The sequence below is a fragment of the Coregonus clupeaformis genome, chromosome 5, assembly GCF_020615455.1.
Source record: "Coregonus clupeaformis isolate EN_2021a chromosome 5, ASM2061545v1, whole genome shotgun sequence".
Taxonomy (NCBI): Eukaryota; Metazoa; Chordata; class Actinopteri; order Salmoniformes; family Salmonidae; genus Coregonus; species Coregonus clupeaformis.
In genome coordinates, this window is record NC_059196.1 from 20,979,225 (window position 1) to 21,003,647 (window position 24,423).

The window sequence follows — 24,423 nt, forward strand, 5'->3', positions numbered from 1 at the left end:
GCGAAAATCTGTCTTCTCACAAAAACGTCTGTAGCGGAAAGATGAGACTCACGATGGTGTTCTCCATTTGCTCTACAACCCCCCACAAGTGTCACAGGACTCGTCTGAAGGTAACCCATACAAATTAATGGAAGTATGGAGGTAGTTTTGTGTCAACAAAAATAAGGGGTTAGATGTGTCCAAAAAATAATTATTTCCTGAGCTTTCTTATCTCCTAGATACAGGTGACATGCTTCAAAACCTTATGATTTATTTAGACTTTTGCCATTTATGAATGTCATTCAATGCGTTTCTATGGGCTATAGTAGTAAAGGCAATATTCAAATTTGTATTGATACCTAAAGGGGTCATACAATTCTAAATCAAATAGCTAAATGATCCATGGTATGACCATCTTATAACAATTTCATATGTTAGCGTAGTAGAACATTTGGAGAAAACCAGTTATATTAATCCTATATGTAACATTGTCTTTAAACACCTGGTAAAGTGTCTGTATGCGATCAATACATAAAAGGAAACCACTATCTTCAAGAAGAGCTCCCAAAAAACACTTAACACTTTTGGCCTCATATGGTAGCCGATCAGTGTAATTACACTATCGAAGATTGGTGCAAAAAAAATAATTCCTCCTCCGAATGGTCTCGTACGTTGCTAGCTAGCAGACAATGTAACCACAGTATAATTTCGCATTTGAAAAACACTTCAACGGGCTCTATATATCATGTATCATAGTTTATCCATTTAAATAATTGTTTTTATGAACTCTGTTTTTCCATAGCCCTCCATGGCTTCCAGGGGTTTGAAACGTGAGCTTGTCCGAGGTGTCGGTTGCTATCCATCTGGGGCTTAGCGAATGGTCAATTTACTTTTTTTTTTGACCATCTGAATGAATTAATGACCTGAGATGACCTGTTCACACAAACCCACAGATATTGTCTGTCTAATCAATTAATCAAATGTATTTCTAAAACCGTTTTTTTATGTTAGCAGTTGTCCCAAAGTGCTTTTGCACCAACCCCATGGCCAAAGGGCTTTGATAGTCTCAAATGACACCCTATTCTCTACACCGTATTACTTTGAAAGTAGTGCACTACATACTACAAGTCCTTAACTCATACTATACATTTTACCATGTCAGTTTAGCTACCACATCTGGGTCGTATTCATTGGGCACAAAACGGAAGAAAAGGACTGAAACAACAAGGGACTACCTGCCCTTGTCCAATAAGAAATGCTTGTTTTTGTTTCCCGTTACAAAATGTTTTGCTACCGTGTGCACTAATTAATATGACCCTGACTTGCTGTCTCTCCCCTCCCAGACGGCGTGTGTCCCAGTGTGGCCAGCCCGTTGGAGATGTACCTCATGTCGGAGCCCCCGGAGAGCATTACCTTTGACGACCCGTCTCTGGATGTAAACCTGCTGCTGAGGGTGCTGCACTCCATTAGTAGTTACTGGTTCTACCTGTACGACGTGAGTAGCCTGTCCTTTCCTCCCTCCACCCTGCAGATACTGGCGCTAACTCAACTACATACTGGTTGAGTCCCACATAGCACCCTATAACCTTTTTATAGTACACTACTTTTGACCAGGGCAAACAAGTGTTCCACCATGTAGGGAATAAGTTGCCATTTGTGACAAGCCTGTATGACTGCCTCCAAAAGATTCCACTGTCCGTGTCATGTTCTACTTAATGCTTAAGATATCTTTGTGGGCTTGTAGGAGGTAAACCGCAGTGTACCATATAACTGTCTGCTAGCTAGACAGCCCTCTTAGTGCACACAGTTGCCAAAAATAACTGTCCTTTTTGCATTCAAACGGAGCCTAGCCCCCTGTTTCTTTGCATCAGAGAGGCAGAGGCACTGCGTTGTTGTAGTTCCAGTAGACTGAGGTTGTTGTTTTTTTCAGAATGCTGTGTCTAAGGAGATCATCCCCACCAGTGAGTTCATCAACAGTAAACTGACAGCCAAGGCCAACCGACAGCTGCAGGACCCTCTGGTCATCATGACCGGCAACATCCCCACCTGGCTCACAGAGCTCGGCAAGACCTGGTAACTCATCAGACTGCTTTTCAGCTCATAAACACCCACTGGTTCAGAACACACACAAAAACCTTGTTTTACTGAATATTTTTGCCCTGTATTCACTAATGCAATGTCCTCAAATTGCGTGTCTAGACCAGGGTTGAGGACAATTCCGTATCATTTCAGGAAGTAAACTGAAACTTCAATTGCAATTTTCTCTTACAGGCACAAGATTAACTCACATAAGCAACTGAATATATACACTCATTGGCCAGTTTATTAGGTACACCACCTCATCCAAGAAAATGGATCGTGGCTACAGACAGTGAGTCATGTGGCCATGGCTAGCTATATAAAGCAGGCATCGAGGCATTCGGTTACTGTTTGATTGAACATTAGAATGGGCAAAACGAGTGACCTAAGCGACTGAGCGTGGTATGATCCTCTGTTCCAGGCGCACCGGATCCAGTACCTCAGAAACTGCTTTTCACACACGACAGTGTCTAGGGTTTTGGAGGCAAAGGGGGGGTCAACCCGGTACTACACTGAACAAAAAATATAAACGCAACATGCAAAAATCTCTACGATTTTACAGTTCCAGTTCATATAAGGAAATCAGTCAATTTAAATAAATAAATTAGGCCCTAATCTATTAATTTCAAATGATTGGGAATACAGATATGCATCTGTAGGTCACAGATACCTTAAAAAAAAAAAATAATTGGGGCGTGGATCAGAAAAACAGTCCGTATCTAGTGTGACCACCATTTGCCTCATGCAGCGTGACATCTCCTTCGCATAGAGTTGATCAGGCTGTTGATTGTGGCCTGTGGAATGTTGTCCCACTCCTCTTCAATGGCTGTGTGAAGTAGCTGGATATTGGCGTAACTGGAACATGCTGTTGTACACTCTGATCCAGAGCATCCCAAACATGCTTAATGGGTGACATATCTGGTGATTATGCAGGCCATTGAAGAACTGGGTCATTTTCAATTTCCAGGAAGTGTGTACAGATCCTTGCAACATGGGGCCATGCATTATCATGCTGAAACATGAGGTGATGACGGCGGATGAATGGCACAACAATGGGCCTCGTGATCTCGTCACGGTGTCTCTGTGCATTCAAATTGCCATCGATAAAATGCAGTTGCGTTCGTTGTCCGTAGCTTATGCCTGCCCATACCAAAACCCCACCGCCACCATGGGGCACTCTGTTCATAACGTTGACATCAGCAAACTGCTCGCCCACATGACACCATACACGCTGTCTGCCATCTGCCCGGCCTGGATTAATCCATGAAGAGCACACTTCTCCAGCGTGCCAGGGGCCATCGAAGGTGAGCATATGCCCACTGAAGTCTGTTACGATGCCGAACTGCAGCCAGGTCAAGACCCTGGTGAGCGCGCAGATGAGCTTTTCTGAGACTGTTTCTGACAGTTTGTGCAGAAATTCTTCGGTTGTGTAAACCCACAGTTTCATCAGCTGTCCGAGTGGCTGGTCTCAGACGATCCCGCAGGTAAAGAATCAGAATGTGCAGGTCCTGGGCTGGCGTGGTTACACATGATCTGCGGTTGTGAGGCTGGTTGGACCTACTGCCAAATTCTCTAAAACGACATTGGAGGCGGCTTATGGTAAAGAAATTAACATTAAGTTCTCTGTCAAGAGCTCTGGTGGACATTCCTTGCATCATTATGCCAATTGTACGCTCCTTCAAAACTTGACATCTGTGGCATTGTTGTGTGACAAAACTGCACATTTCAGTGGCCTTTTATTGTCCCCAACACAAGATGCACATGTGTAATGATCATGCTGTCTAATCAGCTTCTTGATATGCCACACCTGTCAGAAGGATGGATTATGTTGCTAACAGGGATGTAAACAAATGTGTTAACATTTTTGGGATCTTTTTATTTCAGCTCATGAAACATGGGACACTTCACTTGTTGCGTTTATTTTTGTTCAGTATAGGTGGGTGTAACTAATAAACTGTCCAAGTGAGTGTATATATGCCATGCATTTTGACCAACTATCATTGTCACTCCTCTCCCTTCTCCCCAGTCCCTTCTTCTTCCCGTTCGACACACGGCAGATGCTCTTCTATGTGACTGCTTTTGACCGCGACCGGGCCATGCAGCGCCTCCTCGACACTAACCCCGAGATCAACCAATCAGATTCTCAGGACAGCCGCGTGGCGCCCCGCCTCGACAGGAAAAAGGTGTTGAATATGTTAGAATGATGTTGGTGTAATGTCACATAATCAGCTCAATGTATGCATTTCAAATGCCTTTCTGGAATGGGTTCAAGTGTAGCCAAGAAGAGTGGACATCCCCCAATTGCAATTATCCAGCCAGCTCATCTTCTTTTTGTACCCACTCCTGTTTGTCTTTTCACTAACTCCTCCTTTCTGCTATTCCCACTGTCTCCAGCGAACGATAAACCGTGAGGAGCTGCTGAAGCAGGCGGAGTCAGTGATGCAGGACCTAGGCAGCTCCAGAGCCATGCTGGAGATCCAGTATGAGAACGAGGTACAATACACGTATTCACACCCTCATTACAGAGCTCTGTTCAATCGCCTCCATTTTGAGTTCGTCCCTCTCATAAAGTACCACAGAACCTGGAGTCGTCTGGGGGGGGTAGATTTTGAACATGACCCTAGACTTATCTGGATAGAAGCTCATCTCTCTCCTCCCTCTATTTCTTTCTCTCTCTTCCTTTTCTCTCTCCTCTTACTCTCTCGCTCTCTCTCTTCCTCCCCTTGTCTCTGTCCTTCTGTCAGGTGGGCACAGGGCTGGGTCCCACCCTGGAGTTCTACGCCCTGGTCTCCCAGGAGCTGCAGAGGGCCGACCTCGGGCTGTGGAGGGGTGAGGAGGTCACCCTGTCCAACCCAAAAGGTAACTTTCTACTCCAACCCTCTGGGGAATAGATTTGTCTCTAAAATAGGAGCTCCTAAAAACATTTTAAAGTCAATTCTGCAACAAAAAAACGAATGTAATTTGGACAGAAATAGGATTTAGTTTAGATTTAAAGGCTGTCCTACAGTTTTCCAAGATGCGCCTCGTGGCAACTGTTTAGTCACATCATGCTGAGATACGGGCTCCTGAAGAGGACATATCATTGCTGAGTAGCTTCTCTTTGATACCCACATTGGAACTACTCTTCCTCTCCCTAAATCTCTCTTCTCCACCATCTTGTTTTCCCTCTCCCAGGAAGCCAAGAAGGGACCAAGTACATGTTCAGCTCCCGGGGGCTGTTTGCCGTTCCCTTCGGCAGGACAACCAAACCGGCGCACATCGCCAAAATCAAGATGAAGTTCCGCTTCCTAGGCAAGCTGATGGCCAAGGCCATAATGGACTTCAGACTGGTAAACCGTAACACTTTGTTATACCTCTGACCAGTGGACCAGTCTCTGTAGTCTCCACTGCAAATGCTACTATTTAGTCCTTTTGGAGCGGTTTCTACACTTGCATTACTTGCCTTAAGCCCCGTTTGCCGGAATAAAGTTGGGTGATTTATATATTTTTTCTGCACCCTCTTGCTTTAACTCCCCTGTTCTACAGCCCTCCTACATGCTCTCACAGTTCAAGTAGAATTTTACACTCAATAGGGAGCCCTCTGCTGCTCTAACACCTCTGTCTCCTCTCCACTCCCTCCCAGCTGGACCTGCCCCTTGGGCTGCCCTTCTACAAGTGGATGCTGCGGCATGAGACTTCCATCAGCTCCCACGACCTGGTCAACATCGACCCAGGCGTGGCCAAGTCCATCCAGCACCTGGAGGACATCATCCGCCAGAAGAAGAGGCTGGAGCAGGACCGCTCCCAGGTCAGTCCCCAATACACAACCTCCCCAGACGCATCTAACCTCGTAGTCATTACAATTTGTCTTTTGTGATGAAAACTTGGACGCTCTTATGGAGATCTTTCTCAGAGATGGCGTTCATAGTGGTAGCTATAGTAAGGCTTGATTTACACTCCACTAGACATCCGCTTTGTGATTCTCCCCACGCACTGTGCAAAGGGCTCCGCAGTCCGCACGTACATTTCATGCGAGTCAGAATTTGCAGCTTTACTCAAGTGTCAGTGATGTTTTGCTAAGGAGAGTGTTTGGCGGACCGTAAACCCGGCCTAACTTCTGAGTTCGATCATTATTGCCCCTCCCTATCAGATTGATGCTCCTCCATGTTACGTTCCCCATATTAATAAAATGCCTGTTTCCTCCTTGTGTGTGTCTCCTAGACGAGGGAGACCCTGCAGCAGGCTCTGGAGAGTCTCAACATGAACGGCTGCTCTGTGGAGGACCTGGGCCTGGACTTCACCCTGCCCGGTTTCCCTAACATCGAGCTGAAGAAGGGTGGCAAGGACATCCCCGTCACCATCTACAACTTGGAGGAGTACCTCAGGGTGGGTAGCTCGCACACACACATGCACGTAGACTTTACAGGCACACACAGAGCTCCTACATATAGACTCTCCACACACCTCTGTCCACCTCTTATGGAGCTGACCGTTGGTCCCCTTTTCTCCACAGCTGGTGGTCTACTGGACGATGAACGAAGGTGTGTCCCGGCAGTTTGAATCTTTCAGGGAAGGGTTTGAGTCGGTCTTCCCCCTGCATCACTTGCAGTATTTCTACCCTGAAGAGGTGAGTACTGCTATCACTAATCCCAAAAAGCAATTATTAATTTAGCTGTTTGGTTGTCTTCAGGATGTCACATTGCTAACCCCCTCTGTGCTCTCCCGTCCGCCTTTAGTTGGATCAGCTGCTTTGTGGCAGCAAGTCCGATACCTGGGACGTCAAGACCCTGATGGAGTGCTGTCGGCCCGACCACGGCTACACCCATGACAGGTGAGCTACTCCACCCCCCAGAGCTCTGACCAGACCTACAATGAGTGTCATGTTAAGGACTTGTCAGAGTGCAGTGGTTTGACGTGTTGTCTGTCTCTCCACAGTCGTGCTGTGAGGTTCCTGTTTGATGTGCTCAGCAGTTTCGACGCAGAGCAGCAGAGACTTTTCCTGCAGTTTGTAACAGGAAGCCCCAGGCTGCCTGTTGGAGGTGAGTGGTCATGGATAAATACTCACCATACACACTTGAAGATTTTTTTGTGCCTCAAAGTTGTGGTCCCATTCTCCGATTTTGAGGATTGAACAATCCCACACTTTGGGTGACATGTTTTCTGAGTGCAAAGCACTTTAACTGAAGCTGCAGTCATGTTGCGCCCTCATGCACTTAGTAAAGAAATGAACGGGACACTGCTCACCCTACTGCATTAAAATAAGGTAGACCTCAACCACAGAGAATGGAAGAAGGCACGTTCAGTATGTCGACTGACAAATCCAACCATGGCAGTTTTGAGCTGATTCTGATGCCACCTCTCTCTCCTCCAGGTTTCCGTAGTCTGAACCCGCCGCTGACCATCGTGCGGAAGACATTTGAGTCGACGGAGAACCCGGATGACTTCCTGCCGTCAGTTATGACCTGTGTCAACTACCTGAAGCTGCCCGACTACTCCAGCATCGAGATCATGCGCAAGAAACTGTTGATCGCGGCCCGCGAGGGCCAGCAGTCCTTCCACCTGTCCTGATCTCGCAGTCTCTCTCCCATTCAAAATGCCTTCTACAGCAAACTGACGAAATCATGACTTCCTTCTAGTTTTTCTATTTCTAATCACCTCCAAGGCAAAATGTGTACAGCCTTGTTAGAGAACGCAGCTTGCAGAAATTAAAAAAGGACTTGAGATATATATTTGCTGCCCCTGTCTCTCTTAGAAAAAAGGCATTACATGACTCACAGAATAAAAAATAAAAAAAATAAAACATCTGCGAAAAAATGATATCAGTAGTTGAGTAATGTTTAAAAAAAAAAAAAGAAGAAAATAAAAACCTGGGTGACATTTTAAAATGCATTGCTGTGTGATATTTAAAGGGATGTTTCCTCAGTGGTGAATGATGTCACTGTGGTGGGGAGGGGAGGTCCATTGAGCAAGCTAGGTTCACTTTAGCTCCAAAGATAATTTGTACAGAAAAAATGTGCAGACTGCTCATTCTACACATTTGATAGAATAGCTCTTTGTTCTCATGTCTCCTTTCCCCTTCAGTTTGTCTGTTTGCATTCTGTTCTCCTGTATTATACGGCCCCAGTTTGTGTGTTGCATTTTGGTTCTGCTTTTTCCCCTCTGTGTGTTTTTGCTTATACATTTTTGGGAATCGAGTTGCAGTTGGTTGACTGCGGGTAGTGATGAGAGCGTAGTACCTACTCCCAAGTTGAGATTGTGTTCTACAATTACAAAGAGCTTCAGCTCAAAAGTTCTAAGAGTTATCCAGTGTGTTGGATAAGTAAACTTTTTTTTTTTTTTGCTCTCACTCTGATAGAGTAGTAGTGTGTCTCAGATGGACGCTGAGGGAGTGCACTCTGGGCAGACTGATTGGCTAGGCCAAGCTCCGAGCCGCCACCCCCCAATCCCCATTGTAGCTGAGCGCACCCATTTGGCTGGACTCATTTTATAGTTTCATGGCCAGATAGCGTTTCAAGTTCATTTATGGAATAAGAGTTTATATGCAGTTTCACGCCCAGTTTGAGGTGGGGATGTCTGCTTCACCTTTTTTAATTTTAATTTTTTCTTTTCTTGCTATAGTTTTATTTTTTGGCTGCTGGCTTGGAACAAACCGTGGTGTGCACCTGCAGTCTGTAGCCAGGGGAGGGCCCCACTCGATGCTCTCCTGGCCCAATCGTTCATGTGCTGGTTTCTAAGATCTGCAATAATTTACTGCATCAGGTTCATGTTTTTACCTGAACATAAAATAAAGTAACTGTTTGACTCATCGGTGTTCTCTTTATTTAATCCATCCTCCTGTTTGTTTCATTCTGTGGATCTGACTGACTGGGATGATCTTAGAGGTGATCAATGGGAGTAGGAGTTGCTTGATTAAAAACATACCTGATTATATATTTATATGAACAGCTGACTACCACAGACCCTATCAATTCTATGTTATGGTTTATTAAGAGTAGCACTTGAAGGGTTGATGTTTCAGTGACTGGTGGAAAAAGGCCTTGTGTATCAACTGAGTATATATTAAGTCGAACTGTAAAATTTAACGTTTTTGAAATGTCTTCATTATAGGTAACTTCATTTTCTTTTTAGAACCCTTGTTAATGTTCTGAGAGGGACATGGAATTGAACACAACTGAGATATACAGTATAATAATTTGGTGTTGCTTATTTGTCCTATTTTACACATGTACAAGTGTGTATTGATACATGTGAATAGGAAATGTGTTTTTTTTTTATATCCCAACTCCCTGAGACACTCGGAGAGCAGGGACAGGCGGAGAGAAGGTGTCTTGAATGTCACCTCTAGAGGAAATTGTTTTCCTTTCCTACCCCAGCAGGGTGAGTCTAACCTCTTCCCTTACGATAAAAGATTGCAGTCAGAGTGCAGTATAACTGCAGTGTGCTGCAAATACTGCGTACAAAATATGGTTTTTACTGCAATAATTTTGCAGTGTAACTGCAGTTATTCTGCAATTACTGCATCCAAAATACCACCGTCGACTGCAAACTTTTACAACTGCACTATTTTTTTGTAAGTGTTGGGGAAGCGGGTATTGAGGCTTTGGAGATACTGCAAAGAAGCATAGGGTTCACTGCTGTGTGCCCCCAGTTTCACCTGCAGCCCTGTAGCACACCAACTCTAACTCAACGCTGCCTTAAGTTCGGCATAATTTGTTACATAATGGCTGTGATGTAGAAGAAACGTCTTTGCCAAATGATGTCACTGAATAGCCAATAAATGGATCCCCCTGAATAAACACGTTTTTTTCTTCTTCTCTGCAGTCCATTCAAGTGTCCCTTGCAGTCAACTACAAAGGGAATTATTCAAAACCTAAATCAGACTCTTACATTAGTCTGTCCTGGGGCACCATTGAAAGTCTAGTGTGCCAATAACTTGGTTAGCAAAAGTCCTCATTAGATAGCTTATTGATAGGGCCATGTCAGTGAAGGGATTGCATCACCATGATGCTGATGGGTCCGAATCCCAGTTGTATTGAGTCATGTATGGCTACATACAACAATACTGCCAGAACCAATAACTCCATAACCTTCTCTTCATTTCCTTTTTAAAACATGCTAGCATATAAATTGGCTACAGTACCTGGCTCTCTGTGAGATTATTAAAGTGGTTGAGCTGACATATTTACTGGCCTGTGTGAAGACTCATTATGGAAATGGTAGAGTTGGGACTCAGGGGAGGGCTGACATGCTATTAACGACCACCGTGCTTTATATCGACCACACCGCATGGTCACATGACATGGCGACGGAGTCACTTCCTGAGGTAGCTGCCTGCAAAGACGTTTTACTTACCGAAATGAAGGTCATGAATCATTCCAACCTCATGAGATTCAATTCAGGTAGTGATGTATAATATTGATTGTACTTCCCAAATGGCACTGTATTCCCTACATAGTGCACAACAAGTAGTCCACTATATAAGTAGTAGTAGGGTGCCATTTGGGATACTACCATCATCTTTGGGGAATGGTTCAGTTAGACCTCTAAAACTCCTGAGCTTTTTACGTTTATGACGTTATAAGTTCCTGATTGAGAGAATGGTATTTCAGCAAGGTCTTTGAAGAGACGCATAACCTGTCTGTTATATTTATCATGCAAACTTATTGAATTAGATTCTTGCAACTTGTTAAGGCTTTATTTCACCTTGAAGGTGTTTAGAACCATTCATAGGCAGAGTTTGGTGGAAGAGCAGGGTGAGAGGCAGTTCAGGGTTGGGTGGAGAATGAACTGACCTCTGGGCTCACCTCTGAAGGTGATGGAGAGAAACAGGAGTGGCTGGCGTTACAGCTACAGGGCCTTGCAAAAGGATTCATCCCCCTTGGTGTTTTTCCTATTTTGTTGCATTACAACCTGTAATTTAAATTGATTTTTATTTGGATTTCATGTAATGGACATACACAAAATAGTCCAAATTGGTGAAGTGAAATGAAAAAATAAATAAAGGAAAAGTGGTGTGTGCATATGTGTGAGGCCCCTAAATAAGATCTGGTGCAACCAATTACCTTCAGAAGTCACATAATTAGTTAAAGTCCACCTGTGTGCAATCTAAGTGTCATATGATCTCAGCATACCTGTTCTGAAAGGCCCCAGAGTTTGCAACACCACTAAGCAAGGGGCACCATGAAGACCAAGGAGCTCTCCAAACAGGTCAGGGACAAAGTTGTGGAGAAGTACAGATCAGGGTTGGGTTATCAAAAAATATCAGAAACTATGAACATCCCACGGAGCACCATTAAATCCATTATAAAAAAATGGAAAGAATATGGCACCACAACAAACCTGCCAAGAGAGGGCCGCCCACCAAAACTCACGGACCAGGCAAGGAGGGCATTAATCAGAGAGGCAACAAAGATAACCCTGAAGGAGCTGCAAAGCTCCACAGCGGAGATTGGAGTATCCGTCCATAGGACCACTTTAAGCTGTACACTCCACAGAACTTGACTATTTGTAAACATAATTCGTGCTCTCGCCCATACATACCGCCAATTTCAATTTTACCTAATATCCCCTCTCCTTGATTCTCACAAAGGCAATCAAGCTCCCAAGCTAACTGGCTAAAGGTAGCTAGCTTGCTAGCTACTTCTAGACTTACAACTCCGCTCACCCTAGCAGAGCAGGTTAGGCTTTTGAAATTCATGTTATCAATTAAGATCATGGCCACAGCTCTATCGCAATTGCCAATCCGCTATTATTAGAAGTCAGTAGATTTAGGTAACTGTCCTTTCTGATTAGGCTACAGGTAACAAAACAAACACTTGCTGTAGTTGACAAGCATATATTCAATTAATATCCATATTTGATTCAATATTTTAAATTCCAACCCCATTCACAGTAGTTTAAGCTAGCAAACCATTAGGCAAGGCAAAAAAAAACGACTACCTCGAAATCGTCCCGCTATTCATGTTGAATAAGTGAGTCTTTCCATTTGAACCAAGCAAGCTGCTAAATGCTATTGAAATTACAAAGAATACCCGCAAATATCCCAATTACACACACATAAAAATTCATCATATTTTCATATATTCACATCACCCAAACCATTTGCGTTTCTAATGACTCTCCATTGCCACAAATCAGCTTATCATAATCTACTCCCAGTGGAACAACAACTTTAGCTACCTGGACCCTGCCCCTCCGTCATAGGATCCTCCCAGAATCTTATAGACTGGTCACTACTCCCTAAACTAACATCCCGCTCTCAATACCATCCCGCGATATTCTATGATGGGCAGTGTTGTACGGAACCCCAAGATAACATTATATCAAAGCTTATTGTCCAAACTTATATCAAATTATCATACACACTTCTATATCTTATTATTCAAACTTCACAGTACGACTCATTTTCCACATTCATACCCCTCTCATATCACATTCACACAATGTTGTTCTCAAACACGCTTAATCACTATTTGTATAACCTGCAGGAATATTTTATTCTATAAAAGGGCCCAAATGTATCATTTTACTATGGTCAATTTTACCATAATCCTACATCCCCTCTAAATTTTCCAAATATAATGACCGAAACAAACCCTAAAAGATTGGCCGAAATACAATGTGTAGACGTCATACTATCATACCGGTACACGTGACCTGTTCCTCCAACAGGATTTATCATACCCCTCCTGGTAACGTGAATTGTTCCACACTAAGTATGTCAATGATAATTCATGCACCATCTATTCTTCTCCTCCTAATGCGAGATTGGGCATGCCCTTTCTCCACCAGAGATAGAAGCTTCAAGCGACCTCAAATATAGTCCCTTTCCTGACACTTCCTCAACACAGAAAAGGCTATTATTTGCAGGATTTCTTGTTTTTTTCTGATCACCCACACAGCCAAGCAGCTGCCCTAGCCGAAATGAATCAGACAGAATGACCAGCAGGACAAACAAATTAATCAGATTAATTGAACAAATACACCAGATGACCAACCGAGTGACCCCGATTAATTGAATGCACGAATTGAGTCAGACCAGTTGACCAAGATGAAAGAGTTGCTTTCGCAAACTCAAGCAAGTCCAATAAAACCAGTCTTGTACAAAACGAGTCAGACAAAACAATTGAATCAAACAGATTGATCAAGCTGATCAAATGAGCAACCTGAATGAGACAGATGAAACATCCAACTTAATCACAACTGAATGAATCACAGTCGCTCAAGCAAACCATTCACCCGCACGAGATGAGCAGACCTACCCTTTCTCTTATTTATTGCAGCCCTGGTGGCTATTTCACAACTGTTCAACTACTCCGGATGACCAGCGCTACTTCCAATTATTATATCACCTACTCAGGATGACCTACTTCTTACCTAATGGCCCTGTCTAATGATTGCATCACCACCACCCCTCCTCTATATATTGCAGCCATCAACAATGAGTCACTCATAATCATATATACAATTTATACAACAGACAATACAAGTAGGACAAACATCTCGTTTACCGTCCTATCACTCCGGAGTGAACAGTTACCCTAACCATCGTAACTATCAACTAGGTGGTCTGTGTCCGTTTCCAACAGGTTTATCTATTAAGAGTTTAGTAATAAATCAATATATACCACAATGTAGGCTTCGTCTCTTAAATGAACAACATACTGTGAGTGAGGCGCCACTTACGTGTCAGAATGAGTCATCAACCACAAAGTGCTCTGTTCAAATTACAGACTTTAGATATAACAGGCGTCTGCTTACTTTTAGTAATTAGTTGTGCAGCACAGTGGGTCGACGCTCACTCCAACGGCGGGTGGTCACTCACTCCTGGCAAGCTCGACAAAATTTAGAGGATTCTTTGCACAGTGCTGATATTCTCTTATTCTTAAACAAACCTTAAGCTTTAGAAAATGACACAGACAATGACTTCTGAGTATATATAAAATATATTTAGTTATGCAATTGCAGGTAGAAGTTAATACAGAGTCACACAGGATTTGGATGGCTCCTCATAAGTTCTACAAAGTGTCTTAAAACAATCCCTGCCTTTTATATAAGTATAAATTGATAATTGACAAGAAGAGTATCGTCCAACCCATCGGGTATCTCACTGCACACTCATATGACATGTCTTGAAATATGCAGACAGATGGATTAAAAGTAAATTTACATTGTAATACTTCTGACAGCCATCATTCTAACTCCGCCCATAACTTTTGGACTTTATAGCATTCCCAGAATGCATGGATTATTGAGTCATTGTTAGTTTTACACTTAAGATATGACTGTCGTGGTGCTGTAGAATTTGTGAATTGTCTCTTGTATAATACTGGATTAAGCGTACATTTTTGTTAACTGTAATTTCATTAATTATGTTCTAACATTCCCTCCATCTTGTGCCAGTATTTGTTCTTTTTAAGTCTTGGTTCCAATAGTTTATATATTTTTCTAAGAGCTTGTCAGTTGGATTATTGCTCTGATTCCAATGTAGCAGATGGGGATCTGTCCACACTTGCACTGTGGAATGTCTCTTATGTGGTGCAGTTTTAGTGCCTTGAAAAGCACATACTCTGCATCATTCCAAATGTGAATTGTGACCAGATTTGTGGTAAACTTTGTGGTAAAACTAGTAGAAATGAGCATTGTAGAAATGAGCATTGTTTTCTATGAATATGATGTGGAATAGCCCCCCGCCAGCTCCAAGGAGAGGTTCCAAATGAGGTCCGCGCCGGGCTCCGTCACTGTGTATGTGCTCCGTCACTGTGTATGTGCTCCGTCACTGTGTATGTGCTCCGTCACTGTGTATGTGCTCCGTCACTGTGTATGTGCTCCGTCACTGTGTATGGGCTCCGTCACTGTGTATGGGCTCCGTCACTGTGTATGGGCTCCGTCACTGTGTATGTGCTCCGTCACTGTGTATGTGCTCCGTCACTGTGTATGTGCTCCGTCACTGTGTATGGGCTCCGTCACTGTGTATGGGCTCCGTCACTGTGTATGGGCTCCGTCACTGTGTATGGGCTCCGTCACTGTGTATATGCTCCGTCACTGTGTATGGGCTCCGTCACTGTGTATGGGCTCCGTCACTGTGTATGGGCTCCGTCACTGTGTATGTGCTCCGTCACTGTGTATGGGCTCCGTCACTGTGTATGGGCTCCGTCACTGTGTATGTGCTCCGTCACTGTGTATGTGCTCCGTCACTGTGTATGGGCTCCGTCACTGTGTATGGGCTCCGTCACTGTGTATGGGCTCCGTCACTGTGTATGTGCTCCGTCACTGTGTATGGGCTCCGTCACTGTGTATGGGCTCCGTCACTGTGTATGGGCTCCGTCACTGTGTATGGGCTCCGTCACTGTGTATGGGCTCCGTCACTGTGTATGTGCGTGCGTCCATGTGTGTGTGCATACAGTGGGGAGAACAAGTATTTGATACACTGCCGGTTTTGCAGGTTTTCCTACTTACAAAGCATGTAGAGGTCTGTAATTTTTATCATAGGTACACTTCAACTGTGAGAGACGGAATCTAAAACAAAAATCCAGAAAATCACATTGTATGATTTTTAAGTAATTAATTTGCATTTTATTGCATGACATAAGTATTTGATACATCAGAAAAGCAGAACTTAATATTTGGTACAGAAACCTTTGTTTGCAATTACAGAGATCATACGTTTCCTGTAGGTCTTGACCAGGTTTTCCCACACTGCAGCAGGGATTTTGGCCCACTCCTCCACACAGACCTTCTCCAGATCCTTCAGGTTTCGGGGCTGTCGCTGGGCAATACAGACTTTCAGCTCCCTCCAAAGATTTTCTATTGGGTTCAGGTCTGGAGACTGGCTAGGCCACTCCAGGACCTTGAGATGCTTCTTACGGAGCCACTCCTTAGTTGCCCTGGCTGTGTGTTTCGGGTCGTTGTCATGCTGGAAGACCCAGACACGACCCATCTTCAATGCTCTTACTGAGGGAAGGAGGTTGTTGGCCAAGATCTCGCGATACATGGCCCCATCCATCCTCCCCTCAATACGGTGCAGTCGTCCTGTCCCCTTTGCAGAAAAGCATCCCCAAAGAATGATGTTATTACCTCCATGCTTCACGGTTGGGATGGTGTTCTTGGGGTTGTACTCATCCTTCTTCTTCCTCCAAACACGGCGAGTGGAGTTTAGACCAAAAAGCTATATTTTTGTCTCATCAGACCACATGACCTTCTCCCATTCCTCCTCTGGATCATCCAGATGCTCATTGGCAAACTTCAGATGGGCCTGGACATGCGCTAGCTTGAGCAGGGGGACCTTGCGTGCGCTGCAGGATTTTAATCCATGACGGCGTAGTGTGTTACTAATGGTTTTCTTTGAGACTGTGGTCCCAGCTCTCTTCAGGTCATTGACCAGGTCCTGCCGTGTAGTTCTGGGCTGATCCCTCACCTTCCTCATGATCATTGATGCCCCACGAGGTGAGATCTTGCATGGAGCCCCAGACCGAGGGTGATTGACCGTCATCTTGAACTTCTTCCATTTTCTAATAATTGCGCTAACAGTTGTTGCCTTCTCACCAAGCTGCGTGCCTATTGTCCTGTAGCCCATCCCAGCCTTGTGCAGGTCTACAATTTTATCCCTGATGTCCTTACACAGCTCTCTGGTCTTGGCCATTGTGGAGAGATTGGAGTCTGTTTGATTGAGTGTGTGGACAGGTGTCTTTTATACAGGTAACGAGTTCAAACAGGTGCAGTTAATACAGGTAATGAGTGGAGAACAGGAGGGCTTCTTAAATAAAAACTAACAGGTCTGTGAGAGCCGGAATTCTTACTGGTTGGTAGGTGATCATATACTTATGTCATGCAATAAAATGCAAATTAATTACTTAAAAATCAAACAATGTGATTTTCTGGATTTTTGTTTTAGATTCCGTCTCTCACAGTTTAAGTGTACCTTTGATAAAAACTACAGACCTCTACATGCTTTGTAAGTAGGAAAACCTGCAAAATCGGCAGTGTATCAAATACTTGTTCTCCCCACTGTATATGTGCACAGCTCTGTGTGTTTGTGTGTGTGCGGCTATGTGTGCGTGCGTGAGATAGGGAGAGAAAGAGAGAGAGAGAGTGTCGTCACCTGTCGTCACAATGAATCAGAGCTGGAGTGGGAGCTAGCCCCCTCCTCAGTCTCCTCGTCAGCCAGTCAGATCGCTCGCTCAGTCGCAGTGCACACAGCCAGTCTACAGCATCCCTACCAGCCTGCCTCTCACACTCACACACTCTCCATTCAGCTCCCTCATCCACACACCCAGATAGCAGAGCGACCAGCAGCTTACTCACTGAGCCAGAGCTAAGAGTAACAGAGAGCGAGAGACAAATAAGGGATATTCGTACATAAGAGAAGATGAGGATGTCTGTGCCCGCGCAGCGCCCCCTGTACCTCCTCCTGCTTCTGCTGTGTGCCGGGGGTGGGGGTCTCTCTTCCCCCCTTGATCTGGAGCCCCCTGCTCCGGAGGCGGCTGCCCCGGCTGAGGCTGACCCCACCCAGGCCACTCCCCTGCCTGACCCCTGTGAGGGAAGGCCCTGTCTCAACGGAGGCGCCTGCAAGGCCCAGCCCTCCGACCCGGAGACAGAGGACACTCTGCTCAACACCTGGGCTTACAGCTGCACCTGCACCTCCGGCTTCACCGGACGCAACTGTGAGGTGAGCCCGAACCACCTGCCTGTACTTGTCTGTATGTCTGTCTGTCTGATATTATACTGCTTGGTTCTATTACATTTGGAATGTTGATATCGATACAGCATAATGTGCACCTCTCTTTCTCTCTTCTCCCTTGGAGATGTTTTTTAATGGGAGCATGTGCTGTGAGCGAGACATGAAGAGGAGTGCTGCGTTGCTGTGGCAACAGGAGTAGAGAGGAGTAGCGAAGTAGGAGACGGGAGTGCGTATGATACGAAACAGAGATGGATCAGTACAGCAGTACTGTGAGGCACAGATGTTCATGGGTGTTCACGCCAACCAAGCTTCACAGGCTGAGCAGGAGTATAATGTCGTATTACAAGTTAATATTGAGTTGTTCATAGCTAGAGGCAAGTGGTTCATCAGCCTGAAAACTGACAGTGTCAACGAAATACATTGAAATACAATCTTCAGTGCTATTTTAGGCTTAGGGGTTAAATTTAGGGTGAGGGTTAGGGTTACGATTAGGGGTTTGGGGTTAGGGTTAGGGTTAGGGTTTAAGGAAAGTAGGATTTTGAATGGGAATCAATTGTTTGGTCCCCACAAGGATAGTAAAACAAACATGTGTGTCTTAGGGTGTGTGTGCGTGTGTTTGTGTGTGGCTACTGTGAGTACACACTGGTGTGAGCAGAGTACAACTAGCCTACAACTATTGGCATTAATCGGGCCATTGATTCTATTATAGAGAAGTGTTATCAATTAATGTGAACTCCTACGATTGATATGGTTGTTATTCATTAATCATTACTTATTTAAATGAACCCATGGCGTTGACATTTCCCAGTGAAAATTGTGTTTTGACCCTCATTGAATTTTGTGATGATTTCTGACGATTCCTTACATTTGTAAGAAAATAACTTTACCAGTTATTCAAACAACTTTACCATCTTTACCAGTGGTAGAGGTGATGACCATGAATAAATGACACGTGTGATGAGACATGTCTAAGTAAATGACCTGAATGGCTGGGTTTTTTTCCTATGGAAAAGGCCAATGTCCTTGCTTCACATACCACTAGTCATAATGACCTCAATAGCAGAATGTGTTTCGCATTTCAATCTTACCTAACCCAGTTCTGTGAAGGATACCTCAAGGAGACTCAACTATTCACTGCATGTAGCGAATATTGCTGGTTTTTATGAGGTAGTTAGCAATAGGATTCAGTCTGTACGGCCCCTGTCTGACTTATTCTGGTATAAGAGAGATCATCCACAAACAGCGTCATTGTATCTCATAACCAAACTACCAAGGTGACTCTTTGCTGAGAACTTTGACAGCTACAACCCACAGGTGGCAGTTAGGCCTCCCACAGCCAGGTCACAGGCCCATCTACATTTACATTTTAGTCATTTAGCAGACGCTCTTATCCAGAGCAACATACAGTTAGTGAGTGCATACAGGCACCTTTTCATACTGGCCCCCTGTGGGAATCGAACCCACAACCCTGCCGTTGCAAACGCCATGCTCTACCAACTGAGCTACATCCCTGCCGGCCATTCCCTCCCCTACCCTGGGCCAATTGTGCGCCACCCCATGGGTCTCCCGGTCGCGGCCGGCTACGACAGAGCCTGGATTCAAACCAGGATCTCTAGTGGCACAGCTAGCACTGCGATGCAGTGCCTTAGACCACTGCGCCACTCAGGAGGTGAAGAAAAGGGGGCAGTGTGTGGAGGTGAGTGCGCTGCCTGACTGGTTGTGTAAGCGTAACCAATGGGGATTGAACCTGGGTTTCCCATTACCCAACCCAATGTCTTAACTATTACGCCGAGAGGACATCTTCAAGGTCCGAGGATGACATTTGGGGTCTCAGGCAAGGCTACCTCTTCATGACAGCATGATTCCAAATTACCTCTACTAATTTCAGGACAGACTTTGCACCACCACCAGCAGTGACAGAGCAGCAGCGGACTTCTTAATGGATCATTCAGCCAGGGACCTTATCACTGTTTCCTTGGCTGTCCTTGTTTCCTACTCCTGGAATAGAAATGGAGAGGGCAGCAGCTGTAGTTTGGTACTGTCGCAACCACTCCGCTCCTCCGCGCCACAGGTCCGCCACCACCAGCCTATGATAGAAACTCTTTAGGGAGTAATTGATTATTCTCTCCCTATCCCACTCACCCCCTCTTTCTCCATGGCAACTGGAGCAGCAGTCACTAGGGATTTGGTAAACGACCTGTTTTGTCGGACGGACGGCGGGACACACTGGCAGTTTGCATCCTTCCTCCGTGCGTCACACTCGCACCACAGATGGAGCTGGGAAGTGGAGGAAGAGAGAGAGAGAGAGAGAGAGAGAGAGTGAATGAGAGAGGAGAGGAGGGAGATTTAGAGATGGGGAAATAAAAATGTGAGATGGAAAGAGAGAGATAGATTGAGAGAGCGAGAAAGAGAGAGGGGGAGATGGAGAAAGAAGGATGGGAGATGGAGAGAGAGAACGAGAAAGCAACTGACAGTAAGAAACTGTGAGGGAATCAGTCAAACATCCTATCCTAAAGGAATCGTTTGTCCATTTTGTCAAGAGGCCTCCCGAGTTGCGCAGTGATCTAAGGCACTGCATCACAGTGCTTGAGGCGTCACTACCGATCCGGGTTCCATCCCAGGCTGTGTTACAACCGGCCGTGACCGGGAGACCCATGAGGCGGCGCACAATTGGCCCATCGTCGTCCGGGTTAGGGGAGGTTTTGGCCGGCCGGGATTTCCTTGTCCAATCGTGCTCTAGCGACTCCTTGAGGCGGGCCGGACGCCTGCAAGCTGACTTCGGTCGCCAGTTGTATGGTGTTTCCTCCGACACATTGGTGCGGCTGGCTTCCGGGTTAAGCGAGCAGTGTGTCAAGAAGCAGTGCGGCTTGGCAGGGTCGTGTTTCGGGGACGCATGGCTCTCGACCTTTGCCTCTTCCAAGTCCGTAGGGGAGTTGCAGCGATGGGACAAGACTGTAACTACCAATTGGATATCACGGAAAAGGGGTCAAAGTACAAAAATAAAATAAAAATGAGCTCAAGAGTTTAGGAGACGAAATGTTTCCGTGCTGGAGAGTAGGAGGAGAAGAAAGTGAGATTTGACCTCGGAGGATGTGCCATTGTTCGATAGTGTCAGAGTCAGTTAACCATCATGTCTCATCCTGAGGTGGTTCAGATGTGAGCTGAGAGAAACCAGAAATATACTGAATCAGTGACATGACTGGTTATCTAATCTAATGTAATCTGATTAAACAAATACCATTTTCACAAATCAAGCACAGAGGAGCTGTGCTGGGCTGGACAGGATATGCATACACCACAGTTGCTGGAACCGTGCTGGAAAGGACCAGCACAGTACTGTTCAGGTCAGCCATATAGTGTGAATCAAGCGTAGTTGTTTGTTTACCTGAACCTCTACCCATTCTAGTCTGTACCTATAGCTATTAGCTGGTCCTATAGGGTGTGTTCCTGAGATTTCTCCTGCTTGTGTATCCGTAAATTATTCCCCCATGAGTCTCCAGGGCCCAGGCTTATTCATTATTGAAAGACTGGTTGTGCCCTGATAGATGTGCTAAGCTCCTCTACAATAAGGTTGTGTGTCAGTGTCAGGGAGTCTGCAGAGTGTATCACTCCTTAAAGACGAGCACACAAGGAGCTCTTATTGGATTGATCAGCCTTTCAGCATTATGAGACGGTGAATAGTGGATTGTTGAGCTGGGTTCACTTAATCTCATTGCCTCAGCATTTTGTGTTTACCATTACAAAGTATACCTCTCTATGAGGTCACTCACTTCCAATGATTCCTAGCAAGGATTTAGTTTGAGCTCTGCACTTTTCTGGAGATTGTGTGGAGGTTTATCATAATGGATTTTCATTGTGGTGGAATGGAAACTGTTTGAGCTGTTTCAAGTGATAGGTGGCTCTATTTATTCAGAACCACTAGTTGAGGGAGCTGTGCATCACAGCTTTGAAGGAAAAATGTTTTTCTGAATCTCTCCTCTCCTATGCACAGGCCAGGGCCCTGCAGAATACTAACATGTGGTATGCTACGAGAAGGGACTGGCCCATGGTGAGTGGTGGTGGTGATCTGCTTGTGTCTCAGAGTCTCTGGGTTGCTGCAGAGCTACAGCTTTTGTTCCAGTGTTTCAGCGCCATCCAGTTAAGGCGAGCTCAAGGCGCAACGCCACACAGCCCTTTAGGCTCAGTTTGAGCTGCTTTGATATCCCCTGCTTGTTAGGGGAGCAGAAAGATAGAGGCCACGAGGAATATGGTAATACCCACACAGCTTTTTATCCGAACACTGCAGAATGAGTACTCATTACAGAATTTACATGATCTTTGCAGTACCGTCGAGAGACTGTGGCACAGGGAGTTTACCGTGGTGTGTTTTGGGCATCATTTTTATCATCATGTCATAATGTTTGGATTAGAATTAATATTGTTTTATTCCAGTGCTGATAAGGCAGATAAGACTGCTTGCAGTCTGAGAGAGAATCAGCAGGTTGAACAGGAGCTGGTCATGCTCACTTTCTCCCCCTGCTGGTCAACTGTGGTCTGTTTGTGTGTGTGTGTATGTGTGTGTGTGTGTGTGTGTGTGTGTGTGCGTGTGTGTGTGTGTGTGTTTATTTGTGGTTGTGTGTGTGTGTGTGTGTGCGTGTGTGTTTATTTGTGGTTGTATATGTGTGTGTGTAAGGGTTGGATGTGTGGAGAGTGCAAACAGTCTCTAAAGGTGTCAGCATGCTTCAGTTCGGCTGGCACCTAGCCGAAGTCGGCTAAGCGAACCGAACAAGTGTGCTTGCTTACTCCCTTAAAAGGCCTTCGCTTGGAAAACCAGAAAAAAGCGGCAATAATACTGTTTGTCCATTCTGAGACGCCGTAGCCAGTATACACTTCCTCAAAATAGTCAGAATGAATTTACGATAATTCAAGAAATCTGTCATTAATTTTGAAGTTTTGGTCGCACAATTTCACATCTAACTAAGATTTTTAGTGCAGCATTTCTCAATGAAAAAATTTGCATGAAAACGAGTTGTCTCTTGTTGAATGACAACATAGACTTTATTGAAGAATCCCTACTGTTGACCAATCACTGACGAAGGGGCGTAGACTTCGGCTACCGACTTCGGCTACCAACTTCGGCTACCGACTTCGACTACTGACTTCGGCTACCGACTTCTGCTTGCCTCTAGAAAAAATATTGTATGCCTGAACAGCGAAAAAAAACATACCGAAGTCCAAAACGAACAAAAACGTCACAAAATGTTGTCATAATATATGCACAAACTCTTCCGAACTGTTTCGGCTAGGAAGCATGCGGACACGTTAGGGGGCTGAGCACGTATCTGTGGGGGGCCCCCATGTTGAGGGTCAGCATGGTGGAGGTGTTGTTACCAACCCTCACCACTTGGGGTCTGCCCGTCAGGAAGTCCAGGATCTAGTTGCAGAGGGAGCTGTTCAGACCCAGGGCCCTGAGCTTAATGACGGTATTCCTCTTGTCTAGGATAGGGCAGAGTACAGCGCAATGGCGATTGCGTTGTCCCTGGATCTCTTTGGGCGGTATGCAAATTGTAGTGGGTCCAGGGTGTCAGGTAAGCCTGATGTATACAGTGCTAGTATCCCCCTGAACATTAGTAGCAGGGAGTATAAGTCCTACTGTGTTCAAGGCATAAGCTGCAGACTGACAGTTCTGGGCTGAAACATCTCATTTTACAGCACTGCAGCCCTGCAGACCATCTCATCCTGTCACTCACCCATTTGTCCTACAAGAAATAGAACAGCGGCATGGAACATTCTAGACTACAGCACCCCTTAGGTATTCTACTGTCGTTGTCTCTCTCTTTACGTTTTCTTCCTTTAATTTCCGCTCTTCCTCTTGCCAGGTCGCAGTTGTAAATGAGAACTTGTTCTCAACTGGCTTACCTGGTTAAATAAAGGTGAAATAAATACAATAAAAAATAAACATCTGAGTTTTATCTCACTCTGAAGTATCGTATCCCCTCTTTTTTTCACTCAACCGTGTTTGTTTAGTTTGGCATATAGAAGCTCATATTTTAGTGAGTCGTTTTCTGTATACATGGGCAGACCAGAAGAAATTGACATGTTGTTAATGCTGGTTTGGAAGAACCCGAAAATATACAATATCATCAATGCAGTATCTGTCACCGAATACGATGAATTAGCTTTTTTAGCCATCACCAATCATCAATAATCTCATATTCAGGGTGATGTTCTCTTGATGTGATGTGGCCCATATTTCTCTGAAGAGGAGAGCTCTCACTCGGCCAATTGCCTTGCTCATTTCCACATCACACATCACCTGCCCTTTTGATCTTGATATTTGATCTTGTGGCTGAGAGAAGTCTATGCATATGGATGGGGTGAATATGGCCAATATGGCCTTCATTGCCAACCTTAATAGACTCTGTGGTGTTGCGCTACAATGAGGCAAATCCAACCTGGCAACCTCTCAAACCATCCCAATATGACCTGGTTGCCAGACTTCTCTATTATTCAATGACAAACGTTAGGGGAGTTGGCTAAAAGCTCCAGCTGATCTGGAACTCAGACACCACCCTATCCTTTCTGATCTCATCCTCTATTGGTGGTGTTGTCAGGTCAATGTCAGTTCGGGTGCGGGATGGAGGAGGACTGAAGAGAAGATGACTCTTTTGTCTGTTGTCACAGGACACAGAGATGTGTCTTTTTGCTCTGTCCTAGATAGAGAAAGG

At 45.0% G+C, this 24,423-nt stretch overlaps 2 protein-coding genes across 7 annotated transcripts in view; both read left to right on the plus strand.

Moving 5' to 3' along the window:
• The window catches only part of LOC121564406 (E3 ubiquitin-protein ligase TRIP12), a 42,105-nt gene extending 33,263 nt beyond the window's left edge, over positions 1 to 8,842 (plus strand). For all 6 annotated transcript variants that reach the window (XM_041875756.2, XM_041875764.2, XM_041875759.2 and 3 more), the window contains 12 exons: positions 1,323 to 1,474; positions 1,910 to 2,052; positions 4,085 to 4,241; positions 4,453 to 4,551; positions 4,803 to 4,917; positions 5,233 to 5,387; positions 5,681 to 5,845; positions 6,259 to 6,423; positions 6,551 to 6,664; positions 6,774 to 6,868; positions 6,973 to 7,076; positions 7,409 to 8,842. In XM_041875756.2, the coding sequence (XP_041731690.1) occupies positions 1,323 to 1,474; positions 1,910 to 2,052; positions 4,085 to 4,241; positions 4,453 to 4,551; positions 4,803 to 4,917; positions 5,233 to 5,387; positions 5,681 to 5,845; positions 6,259 to 6,423; positions 6,551 to 6,664; positions 6,774 to 6,868; positions 6,973 to 7,076; positions 7,409 to 7,605 (1,661 nt within the window). In that variant the 3' untranslated portion in view covers positions 7,606 to 8,842. The remainder of the gene's footprint in view (positions 1 to 1,322; positions 1,475 to 1,909; positions 2,053 to 4,084; positions 4,242 to 4,452; positions 4,552 to 4,802; positions 4,918 to 5,232; positions 5,388 to 5,680; positions 5,846 to 6,258; positions 6,424 to 6,550; positions 6,665 to 6,773; positions 6,869 to 6,972; positions 7,077 to 7,408) is intronic.
• Positions 8,843 to 17,208: 8,366 nt separating this feature from the next.
• LOC121564682 (delta and Notch-like epidermal growth factor-related receptor) overlaps positions 17,209 to 24,423 on the plus strand; it is an 82,537-nt gene continuing 75,322 nt past the window's right edge. Inside the window, exon 1 of the mRNA XM_041875851.1 lies at positions 17,209 to 17,704. Within this exon, the coding sequence (XP_041731785.1) occupies positions 17,405 to 17,704 (300 nt within the window). The 5' untranslated portion in view covers positions 17,209 to 17,404. The remainder of the gene's footprint in view (positions 17,705 to 24,423) is intronic.